Source organism: Danio rerio, chromosome 8 (assembly GCF_049306965.1).
Source record: "Danio rerio strain Tuebingen ecotype United States chromosome 8, GRCz12tu, whole genome shotgun sequence".
In the NCBI taxonomy this organism is placed as follows: domain Eukaryota; kingdom Metazoa; phylum Chordata; class Actinopteri; order Cypriniformes; family Danionidae; genus Danio; species Danio rerio.
Genome location: NC_133183.1, coordinates 34,537,206 through 34,561,971, shown reverse-complemented (window position 1 = coordinate 34,561,971; position 24,766 = coordinate 34,537,206). Strand labels below are relative to the sequence as shown.

Below are 24,766 nucleotides of genomic sequence, written 5' to 3'. Positions count from 1 at the left end.
ACTGAAGTTCTTTCAGAGGCTCCTGGGGCATATGGCATCCGCAGCCGCAGTCACGCCGCTCTGATTGCTCCATATGAGACCACTTCAGCACTGGCTTCACAATCGGGTCCCAAGACGCGCATGGCACGCGGGCACACACTGGGTCTCTGTTACTGCACTGTGTCGCCGCGCCCTCAGCCCTTGGACCGACCCCTCGTTCCTACAGGCCGGTGTGCCTCTAGGACAGGCGTCCAGCCATGTTGTTGTTTCAACAGATGCTTCCAACACGGGTTGGGGGGCCGTGTGTCGCGGGCATGCGGCTGCGGGCCTGTGGAAACGTGCCCAGTTGCATTGGCATATCAATCGCCTAGAGCTGTTGGCAGTGTTTCTCGCTCTCCACCGCTTTTTACCGGTGCTGGAGCGGCAACACGTGCTGGTCAGGACGGACAGTATGGCTGCGGCGGCGTATATCAACCGCATGGGGGGTATGCGCTCTCGCCGCATGTCTCAGCTCGCCCGCCATCTGCTCCTCTGGAGTCACCCGCGGCTGAAATCGCTGCGCGCCATTCACGTTCCAGGCACGCTCAATCGTGCAGCCGATGCACTCTCATGACAGCTGTTACGCCCTGGAGAATGGAGACTCCATCCCGAGTCTGTTCAGCTGATATGGGCGCGATTCGGGGAGGCCCAGATTGATCTGTTTGCTTCCCCCGAGAACGCTCACTGCCAGTTGTTTTTTTCCCTGACCGAGGGCTCTCTCGGCACGGATGCACTGGCCCACAGCTGGCCTCGGGGCATGCGCAAGTATGCGTTTCCCCCAGTGAGCCTGCTCGCGCAGTTACTGTGCAAGGTCAGGGAGGACGAGGAACAGGTTCTGCTAATTGCGCCCCTTTGGCCCAACCGGACCTGGATATCAGAGCTCTCACTCCTTGCGACGGCCCTCCCCTGGCGGATCCCTTTGAGAGATGACCTACTCTCTCAGGGACAGGGCACCATCTGGCACCCTCGCCCCGATCTTTGGAACCTCCACGTGTGGTCCTTAGACGCGAGGAAGACTTAGGTAACCTACCGACTGCGGTGGTTAATACCATCACTCAGGCTAGAGCCCCCTCCACGAGGCGCGCCTACACCCTGAAGTGGAGTCTATTCACTGAATGGTGCGTCTCTCGCAGAGAAGACCCCTAAACTGCCAGATCAGTGTTGTGCTCTCTTTCCTTCAAGAGAAGTTGGACAGCAGGCTGTCGCCCTCCACTCTCAAGGTTTACGTGGCCGCCATCTCCGCTTATCATAACGCGGTAGATGGCGACACTGTGGGAAAGCATAACCTCATCATCCGGTTCCTTAGGGGTGCTAGGCGAATTAATCCATCTCGCCCCCCTCTCATGCCCTCTTGGGATCTCGCCCTCGTTCTCACGAGTTTGCGAGCAGATCCCTTTGAGCCACTCGAATCAGTATCTCTAAGATTTCTGTCCCTGAAGACAGCTCTGCTGGTTGCGTTGGCCTCCATCAAGAGGGTCTGGGACCTGGAGACATTTTCGGTCAGTGACTCGTGCCTGAAACTCGGGCCGGATTACTCACGTCATCCTGAGACCCCGCCCGGGTTATGTGCCCAAGGTTCCTACCACCCCCTTTAGAGATGAGGTAGTAAACCTGCAAGCGCTGCCCCCGGAGGAGGCAGACCCAGCCCTTTCTTTGCTATGTCCAGTTTGCGCTCTGCGCATTTATGTGGACCGTACTCAGAATTTTAGATTATCTGAGCAGCTCTTGTCTGTTATGGCGGTCGGCAGCAGGGAAGTGCCGTATCGAAACAAAGATTATCCCACTGGATTGTGGATGCCATTTCACTCGCTTATTCAAGTCGAGGTCAGCCGTGTCCCCCGGGAGTGCATGCACACTCCACTCGGAGCGTTGCATCCTCTTGGGCGCATGCACGTGGCGCCTCTCTAACAGACATCTGTAGAGCTGCGGGCTGGGCGACACCCAACACATTTGCAAGGTTTTTCTGCGGGTGGAGCCGGTTTCCTCAAGGGTATTAGGTAACCCTTTGGTGATTGAGGAAACAACTTTGTAGGGTGTTGAAACACGCTTGCTGCGCCATTCTCCCTAACACGGAGGTACGTGCGCCTTTTTATCTGTCAGTAAGTTCCCCGTCAGGTGAGCCCTGCAGATTCCTCCGTGGCCCCCAGCACTGACTTAGCGGAGGAGTCCCTTCCTGGCCCACTACGTTGTAGGTCAGTCCGCGTTTTGGGTATAGGTGCCTGCTATGCTTGATCCCCACTAGGCGATCCCATATGCTTATTCCGCCACGGTTAAGTCCCCCCCCTGGGTGGACCCGTGTCTTCCCTCTTCGCTAACCACTTTTTTTCTATGCGTACTCCCCCTTCTTAGGGCTAGTCCATATGTTAACTCTGCCATCTATCCCCACCTTGGGTAGCGGATGGCCTTCGCAGGGTCCTCCCTATCGGGATTGCACACTTCCCAACGTACTGTCGTATATTCCTAGAATTATCTAGACGCTCACGACTCCCAAAAAAATATATCTAAATCCGTAAAACTTCTGTTGAAGTAGGATAAATTAGGCCCAGGGACACGTTGGAGGACCGCGCCTCCCATGATGTGGATGTGTCACACTTGCTTCACTATCCCCTCATCGGGGGCATTGGTAAGTTGCAGTCATTATGGCGCTTTCCATACTTCTTCCATACGTGGATTTTCAATATCAAATCCACTGTATAGCACTGAAGTTCCCCAACCGAAGGGGAACGTTCGAGGTTACAGAAGTAACCCTTCGTTCCCCAAGGAGGGGAACGGAAGTGCTGTACTCCGTCGCCATAATGACTGTCCCTTAAAAGGAGCTTAAAAGGATGGCGTTTGCTCGCTCCAGGTGTGCTTATATGCTGGGATAATTTGCAATGAAGCACACCTGTGAAAGCTTACGCTGCCAATTCATTGCATTCATTGGCCCGTTCAATACTCTTTCAGACAAGCGGCTTCTGAACCGAATCCTTCCCATACGTGGATTTTCAATATCAAATCCACTGTATAGCACTTCCGTTCCCCTCCTCGGGGAATGAAGGGTTACTTCTGTAACCTCAAACGATATGTGGTATTTATGTGTGAGTGCGCCCTCTAGCGTTCAGCATGAAGATACAACGTGTGATCACACAACACTATTTTATAGATCTTCAACACTGCTAGATTCCCATTGTCTTGCAAAGTTTATTTCCAACCTGCTTCAGCACATCTGCTTGTGTATTTATATCATGCTTAAAAGCTTTATTAGTTGCTTCAGTGTGTTTGGTTATGGTTGATCTCTGACAGATAGTAGGCATTCAGGAGCAGGCTTGAACAATAGTATATATGGAAGGCTGTTGGGGCCAAAACAGTATCTGAATGCAGCCTTTATGATGCAAGCTGAGATTGCATCACTCAGTGATTCAGCGTCAGACACAATGCACTCAAATGGAGTGAGTGACGTCATTGTGAGAGGTAGGGTAAAGGATGGGGATAGGTGAGCCTATTAAACAGCATTGAATGCAGCACAGATTGCACTGCACCAGCTCTCGGCTTGAAGGTCTCTGCTGTATTTAGCATTATTTACTTATTTAATTTACTTAAATAATTAAATAAATAAATAAATAAATAAATAAATATTTACTTAAATAATATCAAATTTAAAAATGTTAAAAAAAGATATATAATAATTTTCTCTTAATACACGTACAGTGGCTAGTCCCACACTGAATCTACATGCACAGAAATCCATAGATTTAGCCCATCATTGCATCTGTCAAATCAAATCACTGTAATTGTCACATAATCAGCAGCACATGTACTAGGATTAGAGAAAAGCTTAGGTGCTGACTCCAGACAGTGCAAAATATGACATACTCCAAAAACAACACAATATACTATTAGCAAAGTTGACAATAAGTACGTAAAAGACAATAACTAAATGTTTATTTACTTATGTAAAATTGTGTTAATATATTTATTGATTTTTTACATTAATTTCAGTATTATTGACCAATATGCACAGTTATATGATTTATTTACAATACAGTTTGTAAAGTAATATTTGATGTCTTTAAGATATATTATATGAGAGACTTACTTTTTTCCAAACAAGTGGATCTAATTGGATTTACGTTGTATAGTTCTTTTTTATTCAATGTTTTAGGTTTCCAGTTACTACTGTATACCCCTCAAATCATTCCTCATAAAATGCATATTTTTAAAAATTTTTCTTGCACAAAAATAGTAAGAAAATGTCCACAGATTCTGTATGCCCCTACACAAAACATTTTATCTCTCAGTGGATACTTATGGTTTAAATCAGCATTAATATTGTTATTACAATAACTACCAGAAAAAGTTTTTACATGGTTGAATATTTTCTTCTTTGCATAATTTTTTCAGCTCGATTACAGTCATTCAGATACACCATTGACATGAAAATCAATGCTTCAAGAGAGGCTGTGATTGACAGTTTGAGGACATTGACCCATGGACAAACATTCTCAAAGTGTGTCAAGAAAGAAATTAAAATCCCCAGTACAAAAATCACCACAGGTGAGAAAAGGATGAGATTTAAAAATTATTTTTACATGTGTTCTCGATTCTTTTAATAACTTTTTAAAAATTGCAGTGTGTCTATCATCTTTGAATAAAACTGAGTGCACTTGTGAGAATCAGTACATCTGGTCCTCTGAACAATGCTCTAAACAAGGCGTTTGTGGCCCGAGTCAGAATATTACATGTGGATGCATCACTTCTCTTCCAACTGATGGGTCATTTTGTCGGCCACCATCAGGTACAATAAACTTTTTTTTTCATTTTGAGATGGTTTCTGAACAGATAATTATTTTTGTTACATTTTTTCAGCTTACATGAAGTCATTTAGATACACCATTGACATAAAAGTTAATGCTTCAAATAAAGCTGTGATCGACCGTTTGAGGGCGATGATCAGTGGACAGAAATTCCCAATGTGTGTCAAGAAAGGCATGAAAATCTCCAGTACAAACATCACAACAGGTGAGAGACGTATGAGATGAGTAATGACATTCTGTCCACAATTATTTGACAAATTATTCCTCTATTTGTTTAATATATATTTTATTTAATTAATATTTTTTTGTTTGTTTTGCAGTGTGTGTCTCAAATATGAGCGAAACTGAGTGCAGCTGTGAGAATCAGTACATCTGGTCCTCTGAACAATGCTCTAAACATGGCGCTTGTGGTTCGAGTCAAAATAACAAATGTGGATGCATCAATTCTCTTCCAACTGATGGGACAAACTGCCATCCACCACCAAGTACAATAAACTCTTCTCATTTAATTTCAAAATGAAGTTGACAGTTGGCTTGATTGTGACATGATATAGTTTCTAAACAGATAATTATTTTCATTTTGTTATATTTTTTAGCTCCTTTAAAGTCCTTCAGATACACCATTGACATAAAAGTTAATGCTTCAAATAAAGCTGTGATCAACCGTTTGAGGGCGATGATCAGTGAACAGAAATTCCCAATGTGTGTCAAGAAAGGCATGAAAATATCCAGTACAAACATCACTACAGGTGAGAGAAGAATGAGAAGAGTAATGATATTCTGTCCACATTCATCTGACAAATTATTTCCCAATTTGTTCTTTATTTATTTTAATAATTGTATTTTTTTTCGTGTTTTTTTTTTTTTTTTTTTTGCAGTGTGTTTCTTAAATTCAAGCAAAACTGAGTGCAGATGTGAGAATCAGTACATCTGGTCCTCTGAACAATGCTCTAAACATGGCGTTTGTGGTCCAAATCAAAATAACACATGTGGATGCATCACTTCACTCCCAACTGATGGAACAACATGTCATCCAGCACCAGGTACAGTAAACTCTTCCCATTTATTTCAGGATGAAGTTGACAGTTGGCTTGATTTTGACATGACATGGCTTCTGAAGAGATAATTATTTTATTTTGTTTAATTTTTTTCAGCTCCTTTGAAGGCATTCAGATACACCATTGACATAAAAGTTAATGCTTCAGAAAAGGCTGTGATTAACCGTTTGAAGGCAATAATCTGTGGACAGAAACTCCCAGTGTGTGTCAAGAAAGGCATGAAAATATCCAGTACAAACACCACTACAGGTGGGAGAAGAATGAGAAGAGTAATGATATTCTGTCCACATTCATCTGACAAATTATTTTCCCATTTGTTCTTTATTTATTTTAATTAATTGTATTTAATAATCATTTTTGGTTTGTTTCTTTTGCAGTGTGTCTCTCAAATTCAAGCATGACTCAAAACAATACATGTAGATGCATCACTTCTATTCCAACTAATGGGATTTTCTGTCAGCCACCAAGAGGTAAATATTTCTGTCTTTCAGTCAGGGTGAAAACTTGTGGGTTTTAACTGGTAAAACATTTTTTTTAGCACAACTTAAGTCATTCAGATACACCATCGACATAAAAATCAATGCTTCAAGAGGTTTTGGGGTGGACTGTTTGAAGGTATTGATTAATGGACAAAAATTCCCAATGTGTGTCAGGAAAGGCATGAAAATCTCCAGTGCAAACATCACAACAGGTGAGAGAATAATGAGAAGAGTAATGACATTCTGTTTATATTCATCTGACAAACTATTTTAAAATTTGTTCTTAATGTAACAATTTATTGCATTTGCAGTGTGTCTATCATCTTTGAATAAAACTGAGTGCAGATGTGAGAATCAGTACATCTGGTCCTCTGATCAATGCTCTAAATATGGGGTTTGTGGCTCAATTCAAAATAATACATGTGGATGCATCACTTCTCTTCCAACTGATAGATCATTCTGTCATCCAGCACCTGGTAAAGAATTCTCTCTTAATGTAAATTTTGTGACAACTGGTGTGACTGTAAAGTCTAATGCTGTTTTTTAAATGGCTTTCTTTGGATCAAAATTAATGTGATGACTCATGTGATGCCTAAGTCTACTCTTGTTTCAACCACTCAGTTTTTGTTTGTCATTGACCATTTTTTCAGCTCCTCCACTCAGATTGTTCAGATACACTATTGACATAAAAATCAACGCTTCAAGAGATGTTGTGATCGACCGTTTGAGGACATTGATTCATGGCCCAATATTCCCAATTTGCGTCAAGAAAGAGATGAAAATCTCCAGTACAAACGTCACTACAGGTGAGAGAAGTATGAGAAGAGCGATGACATCATGTCCACATTCATCTGACAAAAGATTTTCCTGTTTGTTTTTCATTTATTTAATTTAATTAAACCTTTTTGTTTGTTTGTTTGTTTTGCAGTGTGTTTCTCAAATTCAAGCCAGACCAAATGCATATGTGAGAATCAGTACATCTGGTCCTCTGAACAATGCTCTAAACATAGGGTTTGTGGCTCAGGTCAAAATAACACATGTGGATGCATCACTTCTCTCCCAATTGATGGGCCATTCTGTCGGCCACCAAGAGGTAAAGAATTCTGTCTTAGTTAAATTCAGGGTGAAAACTTGTGTGATTGTAAAGTCTAGTGAAGTTTTTAACTGGTTAAATGTTTTTGTTTTTGCACTTTTTTCAGCACAACTCAAGTCATTCAGATACACCATCGACATTAAAATCAATTCTTCAAGAGAGGTTGTGATCGATCATTTAAGGGCATTGGTTTTTGGACGAAAATTCCCAGTGTGTGTCAGTGAAGGCATGAAAATCTCCAGTATAAACATCACTACAGGTAAGAGAATAAAAAGAGTAATGCCATTCCGTTTTTAAGTTTGTTCTTAATTTAACAAGTAGTTCAATTTAATCCATTAATCGCTCTTGATTAATTAAGAATTATGTGGCTGCCGCTTCCATCATATTTTCCACAGCCTCAATATTGGCTTGTATTAAGCATGAGAAATGAAATATTTGATTAGTTTGTTATAATATAACGTTATTTCAGTTTTCATTCATAAATGGATCAAGTTATCATTTCTTAGTTATTGCAACTGAAGTGCATTTAAGCTCTAATATTGCTCTATCCGCTGTATAAGCACTCTGTGGAGCAAAGTCGAATTCTCTCCAAACTTCATTAAAAAGTTTAGACCTGCAGCGCTTCTCTGCAGGCAAGTTTTACTGACTGTTTATGTCACACACAATTGTAAAACAGAGGTAAATGAAAGACTTCTTTCTTGCAATAAACCACGTGCAGATTATTGGGGCATGATGAAAGACACCATTTGGCATTTTTAAAGTCTTATGTAATTGTTTAATGTAATAAATTATGTTATTACATTAAAGTTATTCCTTGTTCATAAACCAAGTCAACAGAATATGGTTAGCACTGTCACCTCACAGCAAGAAGGTTCTTTGTGGAGTTTGCATGTTCTCCAGTTTTTGTGTGAGTGTGCTCCATTTTCCCTCCTATAGTCCAAATACATGTGCTATAGGTGAATTGAATAACATTAAATTGTCGGTAGTGTATGACTGTGTGTGTGAATGAGAGCATGTATGGGTGTTTCCCTGCACTGGGGCCTAAGAGTTCAAGAGGTGATGTACTCCCAGTTCTGGTTGTGCTATAAGGGCTGAAAATTAACCACAGATGAAAGTTGGCTTGATTGTTACATGATATGGTTTTTGAACAGATAATTGTTTTCATGTTGTTACATTTTTCAGCTCCATTGAAGTCATTTAGATACACCATCGACATAAAAGTTAATGCTTCAAATAAAGCTGTGATCAACTGTTTGAGGGCGATAATCAGTGAACAGAAATTCCCAATGTGTGTCAAGAAAGGCATGAAAATATCCAGTACAAACATCACTACAGGTGAGAGAAGCATGAGAAGACTAATAACATTCTGTCCACATTCATCTGACAAACTATTTCCCCATTTGTTCTTTATTTATTTTAATTAATTGCATTTTGTTTGTTTGCTTTGCAGTGTGTTTCTCAAATTCAAGCCACACCCAGTGCAAGTGTGAGAATCAGTACATCTGGTCCTCTGAACAATGCTCTAAACATGGCTTTTGTGGTTCCAGTCAAAATAATACATGTGGATGCATCACTTCTCTTCCAACTGATGGGTCATTCTGTCGGCCACCACCAGGTAAAGATTTCACTCTTTGCATCAAATTTAATGTGATGACTCATGTGATGCCTAAGTCTACTGTTATTTCATCCAGTCAATTATTTTTGATACTTACCTTTTTTTTCAGCTGCTCCACTCAGATTGTTCAGATACACTATTGACATAAAAATCAATGCTTCAAGAGATGTTGTGATCGATCATTTGAGGGCATTGATTCATGGATCAAACTTCCCAGTGTGTGTCAAGAAAGAGATGAAAATCTCCAGTGCAAACATCACTACAGGTAAGACAAGAATGAGAAGAGTAATGACATTCTGTCCACAGTCATCTGACAAATTATTTTCCCATTTGTGTTTTATTTATTTTATTTAATTGAACATTTTTGTTTGTTTGCTTGTTTGTTTTGAAGTGTGTTTCTTAAATTTAAGCAAAACTGAGTGCAGTTGTGAGAATCAGTACATCTGGTCCTCTGAACAATGCTCTAAATATGGTGTTTGTGGCCCTGGTCAAAATAATACATGCGGATGCATCACTTCTCTTCCAACTAATGGGTCATTCTGTCAGCCACCACCTGGTAAACATGACTCTTTTTTTTATTTTAATGAGATAAGTGTGTGATCTGTGATCATAAAGTTTAATTCTTTTTTACTGGTTAATTATTTTCATATTTTCATAATTTTCTCAGCTCAACTGAAGTCATTCAGATACACTATTGACATAAAAGTCAATGCTTCAAAAGATGTTGTGATGGACCGTATAAGGGCATTGAGTAATGGACAACAATTCCCAATGTGTGTCAATAATGGCATGAAACTCTTAAGTGCAAACATCACTACAGGTGAGAGAATAATGAGAAGAGTGATGTCGTTCTATTTATATTCATCTGAGTAATTTTATTTAACTTTTTAATTTTACATTTTGTTGAATTTGCAGTGTGTCTATCATCTTTGAACAAAACTGAGTGCAGCTGTGAGAATCAGTACATCTGGTCCTCTGAACAATGCTCTAAACATGGCATTGGTGGTCCAAATCAAAATAATACATGTGGATGCATCACTTCTCTTCCAGCTGATGGAACAACATGTCATCCAGCACCAGGTACAGTAAACTCTTCCCATTTATTTCAAAATGAAGTTGGCAGTTGGCTTGATTGTGACATGACATGGTTTCTGCACAGATAATTATTTTCATTTTTGTTTAATTTTTTTCAGCTCCTTTGAAATCATTCAGATACACCATTGATATAAAAGTTAATGCTTCAGAAAAGGCTGTGATCGACCGTTTGAGGGCGATGATCATTGGACAGAAATTCCCAATGTGTATCAAGAAAGGCATGAAAATATCCAGTACAAACATCACTACAGGTAAGAGAAGTATGAGAAGAGTAATGATATTCTGCTCACATTCATCTGACAAATTATTTCCCCCTTTTGTTCTTTATTTATTTTAATAATTATTTTTAGGTTGCTTTGTTTTGCAGTTTGTTTCTCAAATTCAAGCCAGACCGAGTGTAGCTGTGAGAATCAGTACATCTGGTCCTCTGAACAATGCTCTAAACATGGCGTTTGTGGCTCAATTCAAAATAACACATGTGGATGCATCACTTCTCTTCCAACTAATGTGTCATTCTGTCAGCCAAGACCAGGTAAAGAAGTTTCCTTAATTTTACATTCAAGGTGACATCTGGTGTGAAAAGAAACTAAAGCTATTTTTAACTGGTTGAATATTTTAACCTTTGGCCAATTTTTCTCAGCTCAACAAAAATCATTCAGTTACACCATTGACATAAAAATCAACGCTTCAAGAGATGTTGTGATAGACCAATTGAGGGCATTGATCCAAGAAAAAAATTTCCCAATGTGCATCAAGAAAGGAGTGAATATCTCCAGTGCAAACATCACTACAGGTGAGAGAATAATGAGAAGAGTAATGCCATATCGCATTTTGTCAACATTCACCTGACCTTTTTTATTGGTTCATTAATTTAAATTTTTTTTTTTTTTTAGTTTGTTTCTCAAATTCAAGTAAAACTGAGTGCAGCTGTGAAAATCAGTACATCTGGTCCTCTGAACAATGCTCTAAACATGGCTATTGTGGGTTGAATCAAAATCATACATGTGGATGCATCACTTCTCTTCCAACTGATGGCTCATTCTGTCGGCCACTAAGAGGTACAGAATTCTGTCTTAGTTTTAAATTCAGTGTGACAACTTGTTTAATTGTTTGTTTAATGCAGTTTTTAACCGGTTAAATGTTTTTGTATTAGCTCAACTGAAGTTATTCAGATATACCATTGACATAAAAATCAATGTGTCAAAAGAGGTTGTGATCGACCGTTTGAGGACATTGATTCACAGACAAAAATTCCCAACATGTGCCAGGGAAGGCATGAAAATCTCCAGTGTAAACATCACTACAGGTGAAAGAATTATGAGAAGAGTAATGTCGATCAGTAATGTCGTTCATATTAATTTAACAAAATATTTTAACATTTGGCTTTTTAATTTAACAATTTGATGAATTTGCAGTGTGTCTATCATCTTTGAACAAAACCAAGTGCAGCTGTGAGAATCAGTACATCTGGTCCTCTGAACAATGCTCTAAACATGGGGTTTGTGGCACGGATCAAAATAATACATGTGGATGCATCACTTCTCTTCCAACTGATGGGTCATTTTGTCGGCCACCATCAGGTACAATAAACTTTTTTTTTTTTTTCATTTTGACATGGTTTCTGAACGGATAATTATTTTCATTTTGTTACATTTTTTCAGCTTACATGAAGTCATTTAGATACACCATTGACATAAAAGTTAATGCTTCAAATAAAGCTGTGATCGACCGTTTGAGGGCAATGATCAGTGGACCGAAATTTCCAATGTGTGTCAAGAAAGGCATGAAAATATCCAGTACAAACATCACTACAGGTGAGAGAAACATGAGAAGAGTAATGATATTCTGATATATATATATATATATATATATATATATATATATATATATATATATATATATATATATATATATATATTAGGGATGTAACGGTATCAGAATTTCACGGTACGGTAATACCTCGGTATGAATGTCACGGTACGGTATTTATTGAATCATTTACAGGAAAAAACAAAACTTATGAAAATACTCCAAAAAAGTGCCAAAAGTGTCAATGACATACAAATTAGCCATCTATCTGTAAGCTTTGAAACAGGAACTTCAATTTTAATAACAAAAAATTATTAAACCATGTAAAAAAATTAAGTTTCAATTTAGTATTGTTGAAAACTCATCACATTCAACATTTAATCACACTCAGCCCATCTACCCAGATGAGAGCTCTGCTAGTCGGACTTCTCATCAAGCATCTCCCGCTGGATCTAATCTCACTATATTTATTAAACGGGATATTTCATTTATCTTGTTGTCTTTATCTAACGACATATTTCCTGACTTTGGGCATTGGAATCTATTACTTGTTCTCAGGTAATGTGTTTTGGCAAAAGAGAGGCTGTGTTTCGTATTTTCACTGAAATTGAAAGTAGGCAGTTGTTATCGGTTCCGTTTTGTTATAAATATCCACACAGTGAAAATGACGCTCAACTTATGCAGCACGACGCCTCAACATGTCTGCTGTCTAAGTTGCTAATATTAAAATGAAAATAGGCAGTTCCTTAAATCATGTTTACATTTTATTGTTGAGAAAGTGAAACAACGAAGCCAGGGTGATGTGAATGAAGTTATAAAGTACACTGTTCCCTTTGAAGATTTACCCGTGTCCTCGGTATAATCTGCTTTCCATATCAAACTGAGAAGAAGAGACTGCAGCCTTGATCAAACTTGGGAAGTCTGAACTTACACGGAGATAATGCAGGACTGAACTGTGCGTGTTAGGCTACTTAATATTCAGGAAAAGCCCCAATCAGAGAGGCGAATGTCTGCAGCCCCGCTTCCGTTTTCAGATGTCTCCGTTTTCCATCATCCGCACTGAGACGGAGCAGCTGCGTTTCAGAATGAAAACGGCCTCTCCAGCGTTTTCGAAATGCTCCGTTTTCGGCGCTCGAGAACTCCGGCGTAGTGTGGACGGTTGGCGTAACCGTAGCAAAACTTATGCGTTTTCAAACTAAAACGCATTAGTGTAAACAGGGCCTTAGAGTTTTCCAGCTCTTTTCATCCCCGCTTCTAGCAACACACTCCATTTCCGCATTACTGGATCTGTAGCGACAACAGACCGCAAGGGATGATGGTCAAGCATGGGCTGATGGCAATTGTAGTTTTCGCTACCTCCCGTTCGCTTCATTCGCCTGAGCAAATTTTCTCAGAAGACCTATAGTTTTACCGAGTCATGCGACTTCGGTAATATCGGAAAAAATTAATATTGCGGTATGACGGTATTTACAATACCATTACATCCCTAATATATATATATATATATATATATAATTTAAATACTATTTTTTGTTTGTTTTGCAGTTTGTCTCTCAAATATGAGCAAAACTGAGTGCAGCTGTGAGAATCAGTACATTTGGTCCTCTGATCAATGCTCTAAATATGCATTTTGTGGCTCAAGTCAAAATACCAGATGTGGATGCATCACTTCTCTCCCAACTGATGGTTCATTCTGCCGACCACAACCTGGTACACAAGTCTCTGTTTTTCTAGTCTTTCTTATAGTTCATCATTTTAATTTTTGTAAATTTTGTTTCAGCTTACTTAAAGTCATTCAGATACACCATTGAAATAAAAGCCAACACTTTAAGAAAAGCTGTAATCGACCAATTGAAGGCGATGATCAATGGACAGAAATTTCCAATTTGTGTCAAAAAAGACATGAAAATCTCCAGTGCAAACATCACTACAGGTGAGAGAAAGGGATGAGCATTATTAATTATTTCTACATGTGTTCTCAATTTCTTTAACAATTTGTTACATTTGCAGCGTGTCTCTTAAATGTGAGCAATGAAATTATGCATTTCGCCCACATTCACCTGACCTTTTTTTTCAGTTTGTCTCTCAAATTCAAGCAAAACTGAGTGTAGATGTGAGAATCAGTACATCTGGTCTTCTGAACAATGCTCTAAACATGGCGTTTGTGGTCCAAATCAAAATAATACATGTGGATGCATCACTTCACTCCCAACTGATGGAACAACATGTCATCCAGCACCAGGTACAGTAAACTCTTCCCATTTATTTCAAAATGAAGTTGGCAGTTGGCTTGATTGTGACATGACATGGTTTCTGAACAGATAATTATTTTCACTTTTTTACAATTGTTTTCAGCTCCTTTGAAATCATTCAGATACACCATTGATATAAAAGTTAATGCTTCAGAAAAGGCTGTGATCGACCGTTTGAGGGCGATGATCAGTGGACAGAAACTCCCAATGTGCATCAAGAAAGGCATGAAAATATCCAGTACAAACATCACTACAGGTGAGAGAAATAGGAGAAGAGTAATAATATTCTGTCCACATTACTGGCGTAGTAGACCTGTCAAATGTCTGCGTCAATTCATTTAATATTTTGTCAAATTTGAGCAAAACTGAGTGTTTATTTGTTCAATTATTATTATTATTATTATTATTATTTGCAGTTTGTTTGTCAAGTCCAAGCAAAACTGAGTGCAGCTGTGAGAATCAGTATATCTGGTCCTCTGAACAATGCTCTAAACATGGTGTTTGTGACTACAGTCAAAATAACACATGTGGATGCATCACTTCTCTTCCAACTGATAGGTCATTCTGTCGGCCACCACCAGGTACAATAAACTTTTTTTTTTTTCATTTTGACATGGTTTCTGAACGGATAATTATTTTCATTTTGTTACATTTTTTCAGCTTACATGAAGTCATTCAGATACACCATTTACATAAAAGTTAATGCTTCAAATAAAGCTGTGATCGACCGTTTAAGGGCAATGATCAGTGGACCGAAATTTCCAATGTGTGTCAAGAAAGGCATAAAAATATCCAGTACAAACATCACTACAGGTGAGAGAAACATGATAAGAGTAATGATATTTTGATATATATATATATATATATATATATATATATATATATATATATATATATATAATTTAAATACTATTTTTTGTTTGTTTTGCAGTTTGTCTCTCAAATATGAGCAAAACTGAGTGCAGCTGTGAGAATCAGTACATCTGGTCCTCTGATCAATGCTTTAAATATGCGGTTTGTGGCTCAAGTCAAAATACCAGATGTGGATGCATCACTTCTCTCTTCTCAACTGATGGGTCATTCTGCCGACCACAACCTGGTACACAAGTCTCTGTTTTTCTAGTCTTTCTTATAGTTCATCATTTTAATTTTTGTAAATTTTGTTTCAGCTTACTTAAAGTCATTCAGATACACCATTGAAATAAAAGCCAACACTTTAAGAAAAGCTGTAATCGACCAATTGAAGGCGATGATCAATGGACAGAAATCTCCAATTTGTGTCAAGAAAGACATGAAAATCTCCAGTGCAAACATCACTACAGGTGAGAGAAAGGGACGAGCATTATTAATTATTTCTACATGTGTTCTCAATTTCTTTAACAATTTGTTACATTTGCAGCGTGTCTCTTAAATGTGAGCAATGACATTATGCATTTCGCCCATATTCACCTGACCTTTTTTTTCAGTTTGTCTCTCAAATTCAAGCAAAACTGAGTGCAGATGTGAGAATCAGTACATCTGGTCCTCTGAACAATGCTCTAAACATGGCGTTTGTGGTCCAATTCAAAATAATACATGTGGATGCATCACTTCTCTCCCAACTGATGGAACAACATGTCATCCAGCACCAGGTACAGTAAACTCTTCCCATTTATTTCAAAATGAAGTTGGCAGTTGGCTTGATTGTGAACAGATAATTATTTTCACTATTTTACAATTGTTTTCAGCTCCCTTGAAATCATTCAGATACACCATTGATATAAAAGTTAATGCTTCAGAAAAGGCTGTAATCGACCGTTTGAGGGCGATGATCAGTGGACAGAAACTCCCAATGTGCATCAAGAAAGGCATGAAAATATCCAGTACAAACATCACTACAGGTAAGAGAAATAGGAGAAGAGTAATGACATTCTGTCCACATTACTGGCGTAGTAGACCTGTCAAATGTCTGCGTCAATTCATTTAATATTTTGTCAAATTTGAGCAAAACTGAGTGTTTATTTCATCAATTATTTTTATTATTATTATCATTTGCAGTTTGTTTGTCAAGTGCAAGCAAAACTGAGTGCAGTTGTGAGAATCAGTATATCTGGTCCTCTGAACAATGCTCTAAACATGGCGTTTGTGACTACAGTCAAAATAACACATGTGGATGCATCACTTCTCTTCCAACTGATAGGTCATTCTGTCGGCCACCAAGAGGTAAAGAATTCTGTCTTAGTTTTAAACTCAGGGTGAAAACTTGTGGAACTGTAAGGTATCATGCAGTTTTGAACTTTTTTTTATTCAGCTCAAAGGAAGTCATTCAGATACACCATTGACATAAAAATGAACGCTTCAAGAGATGTTGTGATTGACCATTTGAGAGCATTGGTTCATGGACAAAAAATCCCAGTGTGTGTCAGGGAACACATGAAAATCTCCAGTGCAAACATCACTACAGGTAAGAGAACAAGCACCAAACAAAAATCAAGATGACATACTGTAAATGCATGTATTCTATAGCTAGAGGCAAACAGAAACTTGACAGGTCCTCTGCACTATAACATGACTGAAAACTGTGAATGTGCACTGTCTGATCTGATGAATGAATGGCACATTATTGTTGATGAAAGAATTCAATATCAAAATGCAAGAAAAAAGATAAAAATCAACCAAAACAATAATTTTATATACACTGCATTGAGATTTTATTGGTTAAATGAGCGGATTGGAGCACGTGCATTCAGTCACATTACTGGCGTAGTAGACCTGTCAAATGTCTGTCAACTTAGTGATTTAACATTTTGTCAAATTTGAGCAAAACTGAGTGTTTATTTGTTCATTTATTGTTATTATTATTATTATTTGCAGTTTGTCTGTCAAGTGCAAGCAGAACCGAGTGCAGCTGTGAGAATCAGTACATCTGGTCCTCTGAACAATCCTCTAAATATGTGGTTTGTGGCTTGAGTCAAAATAACACATGTGGATGCATCACTTCTCTCCCAACTGATGGGTCATTCTGCCGACCACAACCTGGTACACAAATCTCTGTTTTTTAAGTCTTTCTAACAGTTCTTCATTTTAATTTTTGTAAATTTTGTTTCAGCTTACTTAAAGTCATTCAGATACACCATTGACATAAAAGTTAATGCTTCAAGAAAAGCTGTTATTGACCGTTTAAAGGCGATGATCAATGGACAGAAATTTCCAATTTGTGCCGAGAAAGGGATGAAAATCTCCAGTGCAAACATCACTACAGGTGAGAGAATAATGAGCAGAGTGAATTATTTCTACATGTTTCTCAGTCCTGGACTGCTTTCTATTTGCGTAAACACACAATTCTCTACCTAAATACACAAAATTTCAAGAGTAAGTGATTGCTTTTTTCCCCAAGCACAACCAATCAAAAATATACACTTATTCACCCGGTAACACACACTCCTCACTTGTGAGAAATGACCTATAGAGAACTAAGTTTGTAAAATAACAGAAAATGTACTGGCAGCTTATTACCAGGTTTTTGTATCATAATATACAACACTATCATGGACAATATATCACTTTAAACTATTAAAATGACATCAAAAGCTTTTGAAGGAAAGATCACGGTCCCATAATACAATTCAAAAGAATAAAAAACATGAACCACAAAATACAGAAAATTGTCAATTTACACAAACTAGCAAACTATCTCAAACTAATTTCGAGTGGAACAGGTAGTATGATTGATCGCGGCTGATCTCCCATTCGCAATCATTAGTAAGCTAATCAGATTATAAAAAAAAAACTCACTATAAATAGCTTGTCAAGCGCTACTCCCTTACAATATCTTCATTTTTGAAGAATCCACCATCCACCCCATTTCCCTTTTTTCCTCCTTTACCAGGGGAAGCTCTTGACGACAACTACCCGATCTCGTACTCCCTTACATGCACATTGACCAGGTGGGAGCCCTGGGCTCAGTTACCTCAGGGTTCTGTCCTGGGACAGCATGCCAAACCTGCTATTATTATCAAGTAATTTTGAACTCTTGAAATCTCATAAATAAATAGCTTGGATTCAATCTTGTTATTGCGTTTATCACAAACGTTCTCTCTGCCCTTTACTCTAAACATTGCCCAATGAAAATGCACAAATAGAAGCTAAAGAAAGAGGAAGAAATGCTTTAAGTTTTGAATAACAGCGTGCTGGGGAACTGACAGTTTTAACCCAATAATAACCAGTCTGTCAGAGGAAGAACACCCGACACAGATTCAATTATATAAAGTTTACTGAAGATAGTTTGCAGAGGATTATCAGCAGAAACCAGCTTCAACACTCACACAGAGTTCGTAGGCCACTCTGTTTACCATCTCAATACAACAACAATTATACTGTAATATGCATCACTAACTGCGTCATACTAACCTGATTGGTTAAAACCCAGATAGACTTGTGTGTGTGCGTACAATTCCAAACAGTATCTCCAATGATTACTTAAGCGTCAAGCATACAAAGGTCAAACATAACAGGAGGATATTTCCGTGGTCAGGATGATCAGAAGTGATGTTCAGCTCATCTTCATGTGTCCAAAAATGTAGAACATGCACACATGGACAATGAATACTTATCTGCTTCAAGGCTGTCCTGCCCTCTAGCAGGATTTTTACCAGGATAGTAAAATAAACATAGCAGACTAATACCAAGAAAGCTTCTCTTATAACAGAATCATTTAAAAAGTATTAATTCTTTCACATAGTAAAATTCACAGCTATTCAAGTAGCATCAAACGTCCAGTTTCACATGAGAGGTCTTTGTGACTTCATCGATAGGCCTGAAGATGGAACATATCATTTGGCCTGCAGAGAAGGCAATTACACACATATCATTTAAAAATCATCTCTGAAGTGGAATGACACTAAGGTCAATATATAATCTGGGCTCTTAAACATTCAACTGTATAATCATTAAGACATAAGAAAGGATATGTGTTACTCCATCCTGGAGCAGAAATCCATCAGACAATCCATGCCATTAGGTGTGTATATGATCTATCCAAAAATATATTGTAAGACAATGGCAATTGTCTTTTCAATTTAAAACAAATGTGTGAGGCATTTTGCAGTTTTAGTGTGCAGTTCTTGGAATTGTGTATAATTTTGAACAAAATGAGACAGAGTTTTGTAAATGTAAGCAGTAAAAAAAATGTAATTTGTACATTTATTTATTTATTTATTTTAGTGTGTCTTTCAAATTCATGCAAAACTGAGTGCAAGTGTGAGAATCAGTACATCTGGTCCTCTGAACAATGCTTTAAACATGGCGTTTGTGACTCGAGTCACAATAATACATGTGGATGCATCACTTCTCTTCCAACTGATGGGACATTCTGTCGTCCAGCACCTGGTAAAGAAGTCTCTCTTAATTTTACATTTAACTGATGTGATGGTAAAGTGTAATGTTTTTTTAACTGGCTAAATATCTACAATTTTGCCCATTTGTTTTCAGCTCAACTGAAGCCATTTAGTTACACCATTGACATAAAAATCAATGCTTCAAGAGAGTTTGTCCTTGACCATTTGGCATCATTGGTTCATGGACAAAAATTCCCAATTTGCATCAAGAAAGGCATGAAAATCTCCAGTGCAAACATTACTACAGGTAAAAAGAAAAATAAGAGTTGAGTAATGCACTTGTGCCAATATTCTTCTGACAAATTGTACCTCCATTTTTTGTTTATTTGAATTTTTTGCAGTGTGTCTTTCAAATTCAAGCAAAACTGAGTGTAGATGTGAGAATCAGTACATCTGGTCCTCTGAACAATGCTCTAAACATGGCGTTTGTGGCCTGAGTCAAAATAATACATGTGGATGCATCTCATCTCTTCCATATGATGGGTCATTCTGTCGGCCACCACCAGGTAAAGATTTCACTCTTTGCATCACATTTGATGAAACAACTGGTGTGATTCATACGTCTACTGTTGTTTTAACCACTCAATTCCTTTTGTCATTGACCATTTTTTCAGCTACTCCACTCAGATTGTTCAGATACACCATTGACATAAAAATCAACGTTTCAGGAGAAGCTGTAATCGACCACTTGAGAGAAATAATTCATAGACAAAAATTCCCTATATGTTTCAAGAAAGGCATGAAAATCTCTAGTGCAAACATCACTACAGGTGAGAAAAGTATGAAAAGAGTAATGACATTTTGTTCACAATCATCTGAAAGAAAATATTTCTTCATTTGTTTTTGTTTTTTTTGCAGTTTGTCTCTCAAATTCAAGCAAAACTGAGTGCAGTTGTAAGAATCAGTACATCTGGTCCTCTGAACAATGCTCTAAACATGGTGTTTGTGGCTCTGGTCAGAATTATACATGTGGATGCATTGCTTTTCTTCCTACTAATGGGTCATTCTGTCGTCCTTCACCTGGTAAAGTAGTCTCTCTTAATTTTAAATTTAGGGTGACAGCTGGTGTGACTGTAAAGTCTAATGCTATTTGTTAGTGGTTGAATATTTTCATCTTTGCCCAATTTTTTTCAGCTCTTCTAAAATCATTCAGATACACCATTGACATAAAAATCAATGCTTCAAGAGCTGATGTGATCGACCGTTTGAGGGCATTGATTCAAGAACAAAAATTCCCAATGTGTGTCAATAAAGGCATGAAAATCTCCAATGCCAACATCACTACAGGTGAGAAAGGGATGAGAAGAGTGATGACATCATGTCCACATTCAACTGACGTCTTTTTGTCATTTTTTCATTTATTTATTTCTTTTTTTTTTCAGTGTGTCTTTCAAATTTAAGCAAAACTGAGTGCAGCTGTGAGAATCAGTACATCTGGTCCTCTGAACAATGCTCTAAATATGGGGTTTGTGGCCTGAGTCAAAATACATGTGGATGCATCACTTCTCTTCCAACTGATGGATCAGATTGTTGTCCAGCACCAGGTACAAAAAACTCTTCTGATTTAATTTCAAAATGAAGATAACAGTTGGCTGGATTGTAACATGACATGGGTTCTAAACGGACAATTATTTTCGTTTTTTTACTTTTTTCAGCTCCTTTAAAATCATTCAGATACACCATCGACATAAAGGTTAATGCTTTAAATAAAGCTGTGATCAACTGTTTGAGGGCGACAATCAGTGGACAGAAATTTCCAATTTGTGTCAAGAAAGGCATGAAAATATCCAGTACAAACATCACTACAGGTGAGAGAAATAGGAGAAGAGTAATGATATTCTGTCCACATTCATCTGACAAATAATTTTCCTATTTGTTCTTTTTTTATTCATTCATTCATTTTCTTTTTCGGCTTAGTTTCTTTATTAATCTTGGAGCGCAACAGCGGAATGAGCCACCAACTTATCCAGCACATGTTTTACGCAGCGGATGCCCTTCCAGCTGTAACCCATCTCTAGGAAGCATCCATACACACTTATTCACACTCATACACTACGGACAATTTAGCCTGCCCAATTCACCTGTACCGCATGTCTTTGGACTGTGGGGGAAACCGGAGCACATGGAGAAAACCCATGCGAACGCGGGGAGAACATGCAAACTCCACACAGAAACACCAACTGACCCAGCTAAGGCTCTAACCAGCGACCTTCTTGCTATGAGGCGATAGCACTACCTACTGCGCCACCGCGTCACTGTTAGTTCTTTATTTATTTTAATGAATTGTATTTTTGTTTGTGTGTTTGTTTTGCAGTGTGTCTCTCAAATTCAAGCCAGACCAAATGCAGCTGTGAGAATCAGTACATCTGGTCCTCTGAACAATGCTCTAAACATGGCGATTGTGGTTCAATTCAAAGTAACACATGTGGATGCATCACTTCTCTTCCAACTGATGGGTCATTCTGTCGGCCACCAAGAGGTAAAAAAAAATCTGTCTTAGCTTAAATTCAGGGTCAAAACCTGTGGGATTGTAAATTTTAATACAGTTTTAACTGGTTAAACATTTTTGTTTTTGCAATTTATTTATTTATTTATTCAGCTCAACTAAAATCATTCAGATACACCATTGACATAAAAGTTAATGCTTCAAATAAAGCTGTGATCGACCGTTTGAGGGCGTTGATGAGTGGACAGAAATTCCCAATGTGTGTCAAGAAAGGCATTGAAGTCTCCAGTGCAAACATCACTACAGGTGAGAGAAGTATGACATTTTGTTCACATTCATCTGACAAATTATTTCTTCATTTGTTTATTTCTTTCTTTTGGGTTTGTATTTTTTTATTTATTTTTTAGTTTGTCTCTCAAATGTAAGCAAAACTGAGTGCAGCTGTGAGAATCAGTACATCTGGTCCTCTGAACAATGCTCTAAACAGGGTGTTTGTAGCTCGAGTGGAAATCATACATGCGGATGCATCACTTCTCTTCCAAATGATGGGTCATATTGTAGGTCACCAAAAGGTAACAAACTTTGTCTTAGTTTTAAATTCAGGGTGACCACTTGTGTGCTTATAAAGTGTAATGCATTTTGTAACTGGTTCCATATTTTCATCTTTGTCCAGTTTTTTCAGCTCAACTGAAGTTGTTCAGACACTTTATTGACATAAAAATCAACGCATCAACAGCTGCTGTGATTGACCGTTTGAAGTCATTGGTTCATAGTCAAAACTTTCCAATTTGCATCAAAAAAGACATGAAAATCTCCAGTGCAAACATTACTACAGGTAAAAAAAAAAGTATGAGTAAAGCATCTCCCTTCTGACCACATTCCACTAACAAATTGTTCCTCAATTTGTTGTCTTTTTTTTTTTTTTTTTTGCAGTTTGTCTTTTAAATTCAAGCAGAACTGAGTGCAGCTGTGAGAATCAGTACATCTGGTCCTCTGAACAATGCTCTAAACATGGGGTTTGTGGCACGGATCAAAATAATACATGTGGATGCATCACTTCTCTTCCAACTGATGGGTCATTCTGCCGGCCACCACCAGGTAAAGATTTCACTCTTCGCACCAAATTTAATGTGACAACTTGTGTGATGCCTAAGTCTACTCTTGTTTTAACCACAATTATTTTTGTCATTGACCATTTTTTCAGCTGCTCCTCTCAGATTGTTCAGATACACTATTGACATAAAAATCAATGCTTCAAGAGATGTTGTGATCAATCATTTGAGGGCATTGATTCATAGACAGAAATTCCCAATTTGCATCAAGAAAGGCATACAAATATCCAGTACAAACATCACTACGGGTGAGAGAATGATGAGAAAAGGAATGACATTTCATCCACATTCATGTGACAAATTATTTTTTTATTTGTTTATTTATGCATTACTTCATTTGTTTGTTGTTTTTTGTTTGTTTTGCAGTGTGTCTCTCAAATTCAAATGAAACTGAGTGCAGCTGTGAGAATCAGTACATCTGGTCCTCTGAACAATGCTCTAAACATGGCGATTGTGGCCTAAGTCAAAATAATACATGTGGATGCATCACTTCTGTTCCAACTGATGGGTCTTTCTGTCATCACCCACCTGGTAAAGAACTCTTTTTTGTTTATTTATTTATTTTTCATTAAAATATTTTAAAATTACTAGAACAGTTTCATATATATATATATATATATATATATATATATATATATATATATATATATATATATATATATATATATATATATGCTTTTTTATATTTACTTTTGTACCAAATTTTTCTAAAATGTTTCAAAGAATGTTCAAATCCATAGAAATAGGAAATAACACAGACAGTGTCCTCCTGTGTGGCCATGCTATTGGCATCAAACACCCTCAATTGCAGGTTTGGTTTTGTAAAAAAACTGTCAAACACTAAAAACAAATCAAATGCGTTATCAATTCAATCCAATTTGATAAAAAAAAAAACGTTATTTGTCCCCTAGGGGCAATTCAAGGCATATGGAGCAGCACCATGCATTTTATTAAACTGTACCGAGCAGCATTATAACAGAACCTTCAAATTTATAAAACAGCACTGCTTCTTACCCACATGATCATGACCACAAGAACTGAAAGTGATTGGCTGTGGCATAAAAAGCTCTGCCTCTTTCATGTCACATCACCCTCATTTCTCATCAGCAATTGCTTCAATAGTTTCGTTTCTCTGTGACAGCTTTCAACTCTGCTTCATACTAACATGATAAGTTTAGAATATTTCTCATCCTAGCTCATCCATGACCATGATTACTGCACAAGTCCTCTAGTCTAGGTCACTGCATCCTCAAATTATACTTTGAATATGCATCCTCTAGTGGCAATAATTACATATTTTGTCTTTAATTGGTTGAATATTTAGATTTTTGCTTTGCCATATTTTTCAGCTCAACTGAAGTCATTTAGATACATCATTAACATAAAAATCAATGCTTCAAGAGATGTTGTCATTGACCGTTTAAGGGCATTGATTCACGGACAAAAATTCCCAATTTGCATCAAGAAACGCATGAAAATCTCCAGTGCAAACTTTACTAAAGGTAAAAAAATATATATATGGGTAGAGTAATGCACTTTCTGGCCACAATTCTCTGACAAAGTATTCCTCTATTTGTTGTTTTTTTTTAAATTTTTTTTGCAGTTTGTCTCTCAAATTTAA

The 24,766-nt window shown here is 37.8% G+C and overlaps 2 protein-coding genes across 4 annotated transcripts in view; one reads left to right on the top strand and one right to left on the bottom strand.

The window, feature by feature from the left end:
- Positions 1 to 17,971, top strand: part of LOC559859 (uncharacterized) — a 56,415-nt gene extending 38,444 nt beyond the window's left edge. Inside the window, exons 22-61 of the mRNA XM_683247.7 lie at positions 4,399 to 4,551; positions 4,628 to 4,792; positions 4,864 to 5,016; positions 5,132 to 5,296; positions 5,408 to 5,560; positions 5,690 to 5,854; positions 5,966 to 6,118; positions 6,247 to 6,339; positions 6,408 to 6,560; positions 6,660 to 6,824; positions 6,999 to 7,154; positions 7,277 to 7,441; positions 7,548 to 7,700; positions 8,624 to 8,776; positions 8,892 to 9,056; positions 9,166 to 9,321; positions 9,448 to 9,612; positions 9,724 to 9,876; positions 9,972 to 10,136; positions 10,250 to 10,402; positions 10,519 to 10,683; positions 10,792 to 10,944; positions 11,045 to 11,209; positions 11,305 to 11,457; positions 11,567 to 11,731; positions 11,813 to 11,965; positions 13,506 to 13,670; positions 13,741 to 13,893; positions 14,038 to 14,202; positions 14,316 to 14,468; positions 14,629 to 14,793; positions 14,873 to 15,025; positions 15,144 to 15,311; positions 15,382 to 15,534; positions 15,679 to 15,843; positions 15,940 to 16,092; positions 16,250 to 16,414; positions 16,503 to 16,655; positions 17,066 to 17,230; positions 17,301 to 17,971. Of these exons, the coding sequence (XP_688339.3) occupies positions 4,399 to 4,551; positions 4,628 to 4,792; positions 4,864 to 5,016; positions 5,132 to 5,296; positions 5,408 to 5,560; positions 5,690 to 5,854; positions 5,966 to 6,118; positions 6,247 to 6,339; positions 6,408 to 6,560; positions 6,660 to 6,824; positions 6,999 to 7,154; positions 7,277 to 7,441; positions 7,548 to 7,700; positions 8,624 to 8,776; positions 8,892 to 9,056; positions 9,166 to 9,321; positions 9,448 to 9,612; positions 9,724 to 9,876; positions 9,972 to 10,136; positions 10,250 to 10,402; positions 10,519 to 10,683; positions 10,792 to 10,944; positions 11,045 to 11,209; positions 11,305 to 11,457; positions 11,567 to 11,731; positions 11,813 to 11,965; positions 13,506 to 13,670; positions 13,741 to 13,893; positions 14,038 to 14,202; positions 14,316 to 14,468; positions 14,629 to 14,793; positions 14,873 to 15,025; positions 15,144 to 15,311; positions 15,382 to 15,534; positions 15,679 to 15,843; positions 15,940 to 16,092; positions 16,250 to 16,414; positions 16,503 to 16,655; positions 17,066 to 17,230; positions 17,301 to 17,545 (6,377 nt within the window). The 3' untranslated portion in view covers positions 17,546 to 17,971. The remainder of the gene's footprint in view (positions 1 to 4,398; positions 4,552 to 4,627; positions 4,793 to 4,863; positions 5,017 to 5,131; positions 5,297 to 5,407; positions 5,561 to 5,689; positions 5,855 to 5,965; positions 6,119 to 6,246; positions 6,340 to 6,407; positions 6,561 to 6,659; positions 6,825 to 6,998; positions 7,155 to 7,276; positions 7,442 to 7,547; positions 7,701 to 8,623; positions 8,777 to 8,891; positions 9,057 to 9,165; positions 9,322 to 9,447; positions 9,613 to 9,723; positions 9,877 to 9,971; positions 10,137 to 10,249; positions 10,403 to 10,518; positions 10,684 to 10,791; positions 10,945 to 11,044; positions 11,210 to 11,304; positions 11,458 to 11,566; positions 11,732 to 11,812; positions 11,966 to 13,505; positions 13,671 to 13,740; positions 13,894 to 14,037; positions 14,203 to 14,315; positions 14,469 to 14,628; positions 14,794 to 14,872; positions 15,026 to 15,143; positions 15,312 to 15,381; positions 15,535 to 15,678; positions 15,844 to 15,939; positions 16,093 to 16,249; positions 16,415 to 16,502; positions 16,656 to 17,065; positions 17,231 to 17,300) is intronic.
- Positions 1 to 24,766, bottom strand: part of mthfd2l (methylenetetrahydrofolate dehydrogenase (NADP+ dependent) 2 like) — an 85,160-nt gene that overhangs the window by 3,312 nt on the left and 57,082 nt on the right. The window lies entirely within an intron of this gene.